The 13,249-nt window shown below is 40.4% G+C and overlaps 2 protein-coding genes across 2 annotated transcripts; one reads left to right on the top strand and one right to left on the bottom strand.

Annotated features, from left to right (window-relative positions):
* The first annotated feature begins 6,215 nt into the window (after positions 1-6,215).
* LOC131685608 (uncharacterized) lies at positions 6,216-10,480 on the top strand. The gene is made up of 6 exons (XM_058969464.1): positions 6,216-6,429; positions 6,485-6,981; positions 7,054-7,379; positions 7,452-7,910; positions 7,972-8,166; positions 10,293-10,480. Exons 1-6 carry the CDS (start codon positions 6,332-6,334, stop codon positions 10,416-10,418), a joined length of 1,701 nt encoding a protein of 566 aa, XP_058825447.1. The 5' UTR covers positions 6,216-6,331; the 3' UTR covers positions 10,419-10,480.
* Positions 10,431-12,068, bottom strand: LOC131685609 (probable mitochondrial glutathione transporter SLC25A40). The gene is made up of 2 exons (XM_058969465.1): positions 11,643-12,068; positions 10,431-11,581 (listed from the first exon to the last, which is right to left on the bottom strand). The coding sequence occupies exons 1-2, from the start codon at positions 11,761-11,763 to the stop codon at positions 10,557-10,559; spliced, it is 1,146 nt and encodes a 381-aa protein (XP_058825448.1). The 5' UTR covers positions 11,764-12,068; the 3' UTR covers positions 10,431-10,556.
* Positions 12,069-13,249: the final 1,181 nt, after the last annotated feature.

Below are 13,249 nucleotides of genomic sequence, written 5' to 3'. Positions count from 1 at the left end.
TCAGTTCGGCTGAGTACGGTGTTTCATGGAGCGCGGCCGTTCCTTCCAATCGGGAAAGGCCGCGTGGAATTTTAGGTAAATGCGCTAATAATAGCGATAATAGAGCATCTGCCGAAAATTCCACGCGGACTCCCGCGATCGAAAGGAATTGTCGCGAATTTGCATAAAGCGGACCCTACACGAGTAGAAATATTGACAATAAACCAATTATTGATCAATATATTGATCGTGTAAGCACATTATGAAAATATTGATTCTGTAGAATTCAAATGGGATTGACGGATTGAAGCAGTCTTGTCAATATTTCGATTGACAATATTCTTGTCTCGTGTAGGGTCCGCTTAACGAAGGGCTGAATGAGAACACATGTTGTTCCAAAAATCAGCCCTACGTTATGCAACGTTTTGTACAGGTTGATTATACCAGGTGCAAGTGGTGCCAAATTCACCATGCTCAGTATAATACAAACACAAACATTCTTTTTAGATTACAGAATTGATAAAATTGGTTCAGTGAGTTAAACTAATCAATCAAATTCTGTTTTTAAAATTGTTCTTGAGTTTAACCAAAATGTGCACCGGCTAAAACTATTGCTTGGGAGAGAAAGTTCTAGTTTTAACATATCTTGTTTTTATTAAAGAACAGTCAAAATTATTAATCTAAAACTGACACACTCCTGAACAAAAACTATTACTGGGGATCAGAGTTAAAAATAATCGAAGCTCTTTTGGACCATTCATAAATTACGTAACGCTTTTAGGGGGGGGGGGGGGGGGGGTTGGTTCGACACGTTGTTACATATTGTGACATAGGGGGGGGGGGGGGGGGAGGGGGAGTTAGCTAGATCGTTACGTAACATGTTTTCACTGAAGAAAAAAAAATTTCAAGGAATTTGTTACGTAATAGGGGAGGGGGGGATAAAGAAATTTGTGACAATTTGTCCCAACAAACAATTTAGCTTGATAAAAGCTAGAACAGGTATTGTTCATCATTCGTAACCCAACTTTGTACCGGGAAACAAGTGATTTTTGTTCTCTCCGGTGTGGTTTAGTTTTTTCGGTAGTACGAAGGTGCTTGCTGTGGCAGAGGCTGCGGTAAAGCATTACTAATAAACAGTCCCGCGAGTGATAATTATTACCTGCGAAGGTAAAGGTAGTGCAGTGAAGTTACTAAACAGTTTTCTTGCCTGAAAGACGGCTTTGTTTAGACGAGCTATATCAGCTCTATTGTGTGAAGGTCACGCGGGTGACGGATAAAACAAACGAAGGATCAATTCACCTACCAGCTCGTCAGAAACCAACTGGTGAAGTGTTTCGTTTTTTACTTTTCTTATCGATTTTTTTCTCTTTTTATTGCTTTTGATTTTTTATTTTGATTTAAGTTAAACAGTGCGGTCGAGCGTGTTGCTCCCGCAAAAAAATGGAACAAACAGAAGGATCACCCTCCGAAGACGAATATTATGGGGAAGAAGAACATATATCTGATACTGAGACAGATAATGTTATGGTCGATCCACTTCCCCCCAATGTCTCACAGCCCCCCTGAGTTAAGGTTTACCAGGATGGATCCGCTGGTCCTTGGGTGGTATACTTTCGGCCCAAAAATAAACCGTTAAACAGCATAACTGTTGCACGGGAGCTGACAAAACGTTACTCGGCCGTAACCGAGATTAAAAAGGTTCAGTCAGATAAACTGCGCGTAGTCGTTACTGACTTGAAACAGGCCAATGATATCGTTAGCAATAGCCTCTTTACGCTGGAGTATCGCGTCTACATCCCTTCTCGTGATGTGGAGATCGACGGTGTGGTAAGTGATGCGGGTCTAACTGTCGATGATCTGATGAATGATGGGGCTGGCCGCTTTAAGGACCCTAACCTTCAATCAGTTAAGATTTTGGAGTGCAAGCAATTGCACTCAAAGTCCATCGAAGATGGGAATTACTATCCATCAGACTCGTTTCGCGTAACCTTCGCTGGATCTGCACTTCCGAGCTACGTTGAAGTGGGAGGAGCTCGTCTACCTGTACGCCTGTTTGTACCGCGGGTCATGAATTGTTCCAATTGCAAGCAGCTAGGTCACACGGCCACTTACTGTAGCAACAAGCAACGGTGCGGTAAATGTGGGGAACGCCATGCGGATGATACTTGCAGTAGGCCCGCTGAGAAGTGTGTTTACTGTGGGGAGAATCCGCATGCACTTTTGACATGCCCAACGTACAAACTTCGCGCGGATAAACTGAAGCGATCCGCCAAAGATCGCTCCAGACGCTCTTACGCAGAAATGCTTAAAAGAGCTGTTCCACTTATCTCCGAAAACCCATTCGCTCTCTTGCCAACTGAAATGGCTTTCAACACGGTTTACCTAATTTTACCTGCCTCCACGATACCCCGAGATTGAGATAAAAGAACTCAATTTTAGGTAGTTTTTCGTTTGCGTGTGCGATGCATACCAGTGAACAGGTTATAAATGTTGAGTTAGACCGCTGATAGAGTGATGGCGAGAAACTGAGCTGGAGCTAGCACTGGCATTAGGATGCGGGATTTGAGAAACTTGCTTGCAGCAAATCAAAGGATTGATGTCAAAATAGGTTTGTTACAGTATCAGGAGAAACTGGAAGTACTTCTTCTCCTTTTCTACTTCTAGTAGCAAACCGAATTAAAAATTAGCAAGTTTTTTTTTATTCCTGTTTGCTACGGAGCAACTAGGAGCAAAAACAGTGTATTGAAACAAACCTAATGAAAGCCGAGCGGATCTGCGCGGATTGCTTGCGTTTACTGTGATAGGCCGCTTACAGAGTGGCGGCGAGAAACTGTGTATGTGCTGCCCAAGTAACCATAAGCATTAAGCCATTGCACTATAATGGCTATACATTTGCACTAATGTTGCATTGAAACTCCATTTCACCATTAACAATGCAATAAAACTATATATTAGCAACAATAATGCATAATAGCGCAACCGACATATAGCATTAACACTGGCTCTATATGCGTATATAAAGCTGATATAACGCGTACATGCTTCAAGGATCTTTAAAGCATGTAAGCTTTACAAGTGCATTTAGTACCATTCTAGAGCAAATAAACAGCCGATATAATGCTATTGTAATGCTATGGGTTTATTTGTTATGCAACTCTTCTTGAAGATTATATTGGGCATATTTCATTTCAATCGAACATATGCAATATAGTCTAGGGAGCAAACGCAGCGCACTTACCGTGAAGGACGAGGCAAGGTACCTCAGTTCGAGACATACTAAAGTTAATTTTCGTGAAACATTCATATCATGTGAGAACGAAAACACATTAAGTATATTCATTACAATACATTAGAAGAGAGTCAATTACGGTTTTAAACAGAACATTTCATTTTATAATTTTTCCCTTTTGCTCATCATACCGAAAGAAAACATAAGAAATGATTTTAAAACCATGGCGGACAATGACAGCCAACTGAAGCTAATGCTAATAGCATTAGTACTGCAGAAACGAGCTGTCAATCTATGCACAGTAATAGCACTATATTTCTCCTTTTCTGGCATAATACCAGCATAATATCAGACTTCACGGCTCTTCAAGACAGCATTATATGTGGATCTAAAGCAGATATTACGCTACGTTATGCTTCTGGGTTACTTGGGTGGTACTGACAGTAGGATGCGAGATGCCAGAAACCTGCTTGCAGCATATCAAATGGGACCTGTCAGTGTAAAAGCAGGTAGCCGGTGCAGATCCGCTCGGCTTTCACTCTGACACCATCCCTTTGGTTTGCAGCAAGCAGGTTTTTCGCATTCTAATGTCAGCCCTAGCCCCAGCTTAGCTTCTCGCCGCCACTCTGTAAGCACCCATAGGCTTCATTTGATTTGCTGAATACAAGTTTGTCACATCTCGCATCCAAATGTCAATACAAGGCTCAGCCAGGGTTGCACATTCACAAACTTTTCTTTAATGTCACAGATTTATTTAACGATTAGGTAATCCATGAGACGTGTTGGATCAGCTGATTATTTCTTGATTGTTGCTTCTGACGTTACTCCGCTTTGCTGGGCACAACGTCCGACAAAATCGTTGATTCGATCCAACATCAAACGAATCGGAACTAATGAAAGATGTTTGTGTTTGCAGTAGTAAAGCAAAACAAACTTGTTACAAAACCCTCCACTGAGTTGTCAAACAAACGTCTCATAGATTGCCTGATTTTTGGTCACAGCTTCTTTTTTTTCAGAAGACAGATTTTTAACATTTTCATGAAAATTTCAAAGAACACTTCGTAGTTTTGACTGTTTTCTGGCGAAATTTTATCGCAAATGAAACAACTGATTCCGAATCGGATTTTTTTGGTTTTTCGCAACACCAACTCAGTATATCACTATCTCGAATGAAAAATAATTATATAAAATGATTCTGTTTGTCATTGTGTTGGTACAGAATACGAAGAATTTTCAACTCCCAGTACAGGTTTAATTGTGGCAGCACTGGTGAGTAGTCAGAACGATTGTCATGGTTTACAGACCTTGGTGACATGTCGTAAAAATTGAAATGCGACGTTAAATCCTTGAAAAGGTACTCATGAGAATTTATACAAAGCAGCCTCCAATATTAAAGATTGAAAATAATTATAAACTAATTTCCTCCACTTTTATAAGGACCAAAAAACTTATATCGAATCCTGGAAAAGGAAAATGGCTGGCTAACAAAATGCTGTTTGCGTTTAAATTTATTGTCCTTGCTTGGTGGTTCTCAAAAGAAAGGACACACAATAACCATTGGGAAGATATCCATTGAAAATGTTTCTTGGGCAGTGCGCTAAGAATTAACTGTGCAGTCAAAAGTTTCGACATTTAAACGTAAATGTATGCTTACATACTTCAACATTAAAACTTTCGTTTTTCGATGGAAAAAGATAGGTTAATTTTTAAAGTAAAATATCCGTTTACAACCCAAAAACGCAGTCAATGTTTGAAAAATGGGTTAATTATTGCATGACAATTTTTATTTGGTAGAACATATTCTGACCACTTGTCGGATTATCGGGGATGAATTTGCTAGATATTTTATACCAGTAACGTCGTATAATTTTGAACTAATGTGTTGATTAACAGTGTATTTTGCAGGGCTTCGACACCACGTGCCGCTAGTGATTTTAAAAAGAATTGTGAGAAGTTTTGATTTTGAGTGGCCCTTCTCTTCTCTGACCAGGGCCTACTTTGGTGCATTTGATTCGTGGCTGCACGGGCGCTTCGTGTAATAATCGGAGACGAATGAAAATCTGCATGGATGAATGGGCGGTTTGTTCGTTTGACGTTTTCAGCTGCGTCACTGAATATTGAAAATGAATGCGGCTGAATATGATCAATTTTCATTCAATGAATTAGAATATTTTTAACTCTGCTGGGGATGTGATTGTTTCGGTTCCAGTCAGGTAACTGACGTCCCTATCTCTACATACAGAGTTTGACAATAGGCAACATCGATTTTCCACCGATCGATGGGGGTCAGTTAGACAACGTCAAAATCGGTTGAAATGTCATTAACAAACAGCTGTTACAGTAAACAATGGAGAACAATGCACACTTTCTTTGATTTGATGCAAACGAAAGTGCTCCTCGTTCGTATTTAGGATAAATTTCGTTACAATCAATGCTCTTATGTTGACTACGATAGTATGACCTCATGTTACCCTCTTGGTTCCAGTTCTTCGAAATTCCTGTATAAATAAAACTGCTGATCATGCTCTAACGTTAATTATTTGCGACTTCAGATTCTCCACAATAAACATTTCGCTTCTTCTATACGTTCCTTACGTTATTCTATATTGTCGCGCTTATAATAAAATCTAACATTGCGGGCGTCTGAAAGGCGCATCAAATATAGCCGCAGTTGCTCCGCAAGCAGATTTCAGTGGAGCTTTATTTTTCTGCCAGCTGTGTGCTTTTCGAAAGCTTCAAGGAAAAAGCTGCCTATAAATTGATCTTTCATATAATCGCTCGATATGCGAAAGCTCAATTGAGATTGGCACGTGACAGCCGCCTACATAAATTTATAGGCAGCTTTTTCCTTGAAGCTTTCGAAAAGCACACAGCTGGCAGAAAAATAAAGCTCCTCTGAAATCTGCTTGCGGAGCAACTGCGGCTATATTTGATGCGCCTTTCAGACGCCCGCAATGTGAGATTTTATTATAAGCGCGACAATATTCTGAACGAACGAACAATATACGGACTTTTAACCTTGTAGTCTCACTCAATAGGTCTCAGTCTTCTATCTGGACGTTTATGAACAGGAACGCAGCTTAGTTTAGATTCAATATAAATTTGTGTTCATTAATATTTACAATGGAACCACAACGGCATGAACAGTTCCATAATTTTTTGCGACGTATGACACCTACACAGACTGTCCGAATCAAGGACAGCATTGAAAGTTACCGCAAGTACTATTCCAATAAATTTGGGCCGGCAAAACCATAATAATACAAATCTTCGTAGCACTCATTCAAACGAAAGACCACTAATCCTGGTGGATCTTATGCATCTAGATCAGATGGTAACCAACAAGGAAACAAGGCTGCGTAACATTTGTGGGCCAAATTTGAATGTATTGCAACAGTTCGAGCGCCTTTTCCGGTTTCTTCGAGATGAATGCCAGGCAGAAATAGTGTTTTTTGTCGATGGTCCCAGTTCCAGTGACACTTTTCCGGATATGGTCCACTACCAACCGCATCATAAAGACGGACGGTATGATCACGACATCGAAGTCATAGATTTGCTAAATAATGGCAAAAGCTGCAAACAGTTTTTGCCCCGGCGCTTACACATCCCTACAGATCGAATTTTAATGGACTCTATGAAAACACTGGCCCAAAAGTATGGTATCTTGTGGCATGCCCTGCAGAATCCGCGGTATCTAGAAATAGCCAAATATGCTGTACAGTTCAGGGCCATGGCTGTGCTGACTAAGAAAATGAAATTTATTCTTCTGACCGGTGACTATCAACAAAAAAAAACTAGTTTTTGTTATTTATACAAAACCACCAATATCATTTCAATGTTTGCAGGTTTACTTCCGTTGAAGGTATGGTACGTGCTAGAGCTTGATCTAGAATTGATGGAGGTATCTGAATTGGATACCGCAAGTGTTCGTCGGGAAATGGGATTGAAGACGCATAAGCAACGTCTTCTAATGACCGCCTTGCTACCCGGTTCATTCATCGGTAACTGTACCACTGGCCGTAATCTGGTCCGAGTTCACAATGTAGTGAAAAAGTTACCTGGAAATATAGAGCGGGACCAGTATTGTGCAGCTGCGAGAGCGATCTTTGGTGATCGTTATTCCGAAGCTCTAGTAGATGATTTGCAACGTGCATGTAAATACAATGACGTAGTGCGTTATTTGAATTTAACATAGATACTAACTACTGATTTTAACACTACATTGTAATTCTTATGTTTTCAGCAAACCTTCGAATTATCAGTGCAAAAAGATAATCAATCATCTTGGGAGTACGACATCATAAACAATCGCACTTCGGTGATTACCATTATGCTAAACGACTACCGGTATTGGGATGAAAAAGGAATCCACTTTGCTCAGCTGGTTACGGAATTTTACGCTCGAGCTGCTGGTATACTTCTGACTCGAAATGGACAGGGCGCCCCCCAATCAAGGCAACTGTATATGAAACGATCCCACGAATCTCACTTCAATAACTACTCAGTGGATGTAAAATTTCCTGATCCGATTAATATCACACATACCCCTGTTCCGGAAGGCGACATTACGGAAGAAAGTTTGGACTATTTGAGATTCGTGTTTGACATAGATGCACTGCCTACTGAACGTATCGACCGATTGGTTAAATCAGATAATTGTTGGAAACTGTTGGATTATATTACAATTTTCTACATGCTCAAGGTATTAGAGTTCGCTTCTGTTACCTGTCGGCGTATGTGATACGTCTACGATTTAATTTCAGAAAAGCATTATATCATCGAATGTCGCAGACAGTATTCTGCTTGCAGTTGAAAATTACAACACTCGTAATGCGCTACTCGATAAAGTTCCAGACGAATTAAATATGGAAATGTTCCACGCGACCTTTATGTATGTTCGCTGGAGATACTACGTACGGGAAGCCCTCGTTATCTGCGGTATTACAGAAGCATTGATTGTAAGATCTTATATCGAAAGCGATTCTGTCACGTTCGCCCGAATGACATTCGCCCGAAAGCCATTTACCCGAAGGACATTTGCCCGAATGTCACACAAACCCGAATGTCATTCACCCGAATGCCACGAACACCCGAAAGACATTCGCCCGAATACAACATAAACCCGAATGCCATTCGCCCGAATTCCATATACCCGAAAAACATCGAAATGTCATTCGAAAAAATTTAATTTATTAAGATGAAATACAAATTTTATTACATTTGATGATATGAAGAAATTAACACTAAAGCTATACCAGTCGAATAGTTAATCCAATCACCTGGTTTGTATGATTTAACTAGGGTTTCCAGTTTTAAGTCCTTTCGTGAGTTCTTTTTAGACTTTTTAGCTGTTGGCACCGCTTGTAGTGTGCGTAAAACATACGTACTAGGGTTTTTCTCTTCAAGCTGCAACTGCTTCAACACACCATAGAATTTCCATGGCTTAACAAACCGTTCCATTTATTGTGCTAGTCTTCCACATTATTGGTGGTTCTAGGAAACTTTGTCGATAAATTTTCGAAAACTGACCACGGAGCGGGGGGCAAAGAAGGGTTATCGAGAAACCTTTTGATTAGTTTCCTTCCTACCAAAAATACAATTTTTACTAATGTAATCCAAAAAATCGTCGAGAGGCTTTGGACAACTTTTCCTCAATTCTTCGAGTGCCATTGGAATACCTTAATTTGGTATATAGATTCAAGAAATTGCTCTTGTTTTGAAAGAAGGAATCAACCCTTATGTTTGAGTATACCGGGCAGACGAGTGGATCAACAGTTTCTTTGCAGATTTATTTGGCATGCAGATCCAAGGATTTGTCATGTTTGAAAGAAGCAATCAACCCCTAATTGTGGGAAAAGAGCTGCTCATGTTTAAAAGAAGAAATCAATTTCTAAGTGTGAGTAAACCGGGCAAACGAGTGGATCACCGGTTTGATTGCGAGGGCCAACAAACTCAAAGAACTGCTCATATTTAAAGAAGGAATCTACCCCTATATTTCAGTAAACCAAGCATACCAATGGATCACAGGTTTGCCGAGTAGGGACCTCCGCTTCGGTTCCACGACCTCGGTAATTGTGGCAAAGCCGCATCACACTAGCTTCGCCACATAACATTTATGAGCTACTATTCACTAACGGTGTTGTGCCAAATGGACTCCCACCATGCAAGATATAATTACTAATTTAATTGATTCAATTCGTTAACGGAACATCTCAATATATATTTACCTCGATCGATGGTGTTTCCGAAAGATTTCTTATTATCTTGTCCGGTTTATCACAAGATTTCACCGCTCGAGCTGACAACTGCGTCCTATATGCATCAGTTTGCACCTGAAGAGCATTTGTGGCGTTGGCAACAGAACCTCATAGACGTCGGATAGTACACCTAAAAGCGATGTCGCATAGCCACATTGGTCAGTATACGGTTGACTAATGTGGCTACGCCACATCCCTTTCTGGTGCACTGTCCGACTTCGCTGCCGCTCAGTCGGCTTTAAACTGGCTATAGCCCCTATGTTTGAGTAAACCGGGCAAACAAGAGGATCACAGGTTTGCTTATAACTCCGGCGACGGGTGGATCAACGCCTCGTCCAACGGAACCTCAGCGGCTTTGCGCCGCTTCGGATCCTCGGATATGCGGCCAAGCCGCATTACACTAGCTCCGCTGTATCAGCTCACTTGTTATTGTTCAGTTTATCAAACTTTGGTTAAAGATTTCACATTTCCCGCTCGGATTTGGTTTATTTACGTTAAAATGCATTCTTTTGGTAAAAAAACCGCATTAAAGTCGGACTTCTATCACTAAAGTCGCTAAACTAGACAATTACCGATTTTATATTATGCTTGAGTGAATGTGGTATTCGGGTTAATGACATTCGGGCGACTGGTCCATTCGGGTTGATGGCATTCGGGTAAATGGTCAATTCGGGTTAATGACATTCGGGTAAATGGTCCATTCTGGTAAATGGTTTTCGGGCGAACGTCATTCGGGTATATGACTTTCGGGTGAATGTCATTCGGGCGAATGTGATAGAACCATCGAAAGCATCTTGATTCGGTTTGAACCCTAGCTTCAATTTCAGGACAACCAATGCCGACTGGATGGTGTTAAAGTTCAAAACATTCACCAACACTGCCTACAGAACTCAGAAGCTGTCAATGAATATGATACCAACGGTTGTGTCAGACAGTATCGATTCTACGAATAATCATGTTACATGTTTAAAACAATAAAGACGAAGTTTATTACAGCAAAATAAATCAAATCAAATTTGATTTTCCGTTCAAACCGTGATCCATTTATGATGGAAGATTCATTCGTTGACCAGTCGTTTGTGTGGTAGGTTCTAATATCCCATGGTTGAGTGCTTGTTTGATTTTGTGGTGGGTAACCCCGTGGCCTCGCCATGTTCCTTGTGACTATGTTTCGCCAGGTACCTAGTAACGTTGTAAGTGTAGAAGAAATTCTTTCCGTACTCAAACGAAGCTATCATGATCGCGCAAGCCGGTGCAACTTTAAACAGCCGTGGCGTTAGTCCAGCAAATAGACCTTTAATGCCGTTACTCACGTAAATTCTTCGCATCGTCTCAAAGGTTCCGGTACTTTTGACCGGTAGTCTCTTCTCGCCATTGTCGGCATACAGGAACTTTTCGCCAAATTCTATCTGTTGGTGGGTTTTAACCACATCAAAGGGAACGGTGAGAAAAGCTGCTACACCACCGGATATTGCTCCACCAACGAAGCTGACACCGAACGACGGTTGTGTCACATTGATACGCTTCTTAAATGTCTCGTAAGTTGTCCAATAGATTCCACTGAACGGTACATCGCGTAGTATGGTCGGAAAAAATCCCTTCCACAAGCCCAAAATACCGTGAAATTTGAGCATGCCTCGAACGGCTCGACCCACTTCGCTATAGCTCAGTTTCTCCGATTGCATCTTTGTGCGAACCAGCTCCAACGGATTGACAATGGAGACGGCCAGTACGCGAGCAGAGCTGCCAGCTACTAAAGGAAACCAGAACGGTATTTCCGAGTTCGCGCCCTTACTCTTCATCCAGAAATCTTTCAAGCGAAGTCGAAACTGCTCATACGCAACAAAATAGATAACGGTGGTGGGAAGGGCTAGTACTAGCGTCGGTCCCAGGCCAGACCAAAGCGCATTAACTCCTTCGTACCGGCTGATTTTGACAAATGCATCCACTGTCCCATTGAAATGAACTGTCGGTTTGGAAAAAGCGGACACGGTTCCGTTCGGTCCACAAGGGCACAGATGATCCATTAGTCCGTTACAGTAAAGGTAGCATTTGTTCGATAGCATCATTTTCTGTTGTGTTTGAAGGCGTGTCTTCACCACATCTAGCGGAGTCACTAGAAACAATAGGAAGCTTAGGTTAAGCTAAATAACAATAATGAGGAACCTTATACTTACTAAAAAGTGAGGTAACTAGCGCACCACTGCAGGAAGATAGTATTTGTTGATAAGGTCGAATCCGGAAGCGACTATCGTCCATATCGACACCAGGTGCCGGTGATGATCCAGCACCAGACATTATTTTTATTCTATTATTATATCGTATGTCGAAATCTAAGCGTATGCGCTAAAGTTGACAGTCATCGTGAAGATTCTTCAATGTAACAACTATCTGCCTACTCTGACACACCGGATGATAATAAATAGTAATAATCCTCAAGTGATAGTCTTATCAGTGCACGTCTTCAGAAATAGAAGGTAAAATAATGAGCAGCAATTCGTAAATGAAATTATTGTTGAGAGCGTAGAGTAGATTACATCCTCGAATTGAACCACAGCGTAATAAGCAGGTGCATTGAAAAGAAACAGAGCAAAACATGAAAAATTAGAAAAGTGCTGGGCGATATTAGCCATTTGGAGACGTTTCTGATCAGCTGATTTTTGTTTATTCCTTTTGGCGTTTCTCCTGTAGAAGAAACGTGTATACACGCAGAAAAAAACCAGTAAAAATAAACAAATTTTGGTTTTAATCAACAATATTTTCCTGTTTGATATAGTGACAAACAAGATTCAGGTTTGATTCAATCAATCAATACTATTGCTTGAAATTACCAACAAATTCATTTCTTGGCTTTTCAATAGTTTCAACTAATATTTCGTTTGAAACAACAAAATCATGATAAATTTAACCGAACAATCAAGTTCGACGAAACAATAACAATCTTTAGTAATAACCCAATGAGAGAACAACTCAAATTTAGTTGAAATCAAACATAGATTCTGTTGCTTTTCAACCAAGGGATCATTTCGATCTAACAAATTTTATTTTGTTTCAACAATGAACCTATTTAAAATGCATACAGAAGTATTTGTTGAATTAAACCAAATACGTGCTTCCGAGAAACGCCCATTTCAGTTTGAAACAATCATTCGTCAAGTTTGAAATTCAACTAAACGTTTTATTGTTTCAAAAAGGCCTGATTCTTCTGCGAGTATACGAAAATCAGTCAAAATGGCAACACTCCCTTTTGTGATGATTTCTAAACCATTTATTCAAAATGTAATATCTAACAAATCGACAAAGATCTTTCATTAGGGCCTAAGTCGCAATGTACTCAAATGGAGAAAAATCAGTTTCAATATTCGGCGATGCTTTTCTAAATGTAGTTTTGATTGTAGGTATAAATTACTTTATGACCATGTTTTTCCGGAAGCATCTTTGGTTAAACTTTATGACAATATAACAAAGAATTTAATTCCTATGTGCTTTTAGTGGGTAGAAACTAAAAAAATGCTTACGCCCAATTTGCATTCCGCGATTCGTCGTGATTTCGCCGTTCAGCAACCATCATTTGCGGAAGGGCTAAACATGTGTACATAATTTTCAGAAGGGCGCGGTAAATGGGCTAAACTGACTCTGTCTTGCTGGGTAGGGCTGGGTAAATAGGCGAGCTTGACAGTATACCACAGATAACAGACGTTTAGGCTAGAACAAAATTTCTTCAAAAACCTGTGTAAACTTTCAAATTGATAAACGTTGGAAATCCGTTTTTCACTATTGCCAT

Source organism: Topomyia yanbarensis, chromosome 2, assembly GCF_030247195.1.
Source record: "Topomyia yanbarensis strain Yona2022 chromosome 2, ASM3024719v1, whole genome shotgun sequence".
NCBI classification, from domain to species: domain Eukaryota; kingdom Metazoa; phylum Arthropoda; class Insecta; order Diptera; family Culicidae; genus Topomyia; species Topomyia yanbarensis.
Note: the sequence above shows the minus strand (reverse complement) of the source record. Positions and strands in the feature narration are given on the sequence as shown.

Bases quoted from the DNA above. Each gene is read 5' to 3' on its own strand.
- LOC131685608 (XM_058969464.1), top strand. From the start codon at position 6,332: ATGGAACCACAACGGCATGAACAGTTCCATAATTTTTTGCGACGTATG. The intron at 6,430-6,484 runs GTACTATTCCAA...AAATCTTCGTAG, and splicing joins AGCATTGAAAGTTACCGCAA to CACTCATTCAAACGAAAGAC. The intron at 6,982-7,053 runs GTGACTATCAAC...CAATGTTTGCAG, and splicing joins GAAATTTATTCTTCTGACCG to GTTTACTTCCGTTGAAGGTA.
- LOC131685609 (XM_058969465.1), bottom strand. From the start codon at position 11,763: ATGTCTGGTGCTGGATCATCACCGGCACCTGGTGTCGATATGGACGAT. The intron at 11,582-11,642 runs GTAAGTATAAGG...TATTGTTTCTAG, and splicing joins GCTAGTTACCTCACTTTTTA to TGACTCCGCTAGATGTGGTG.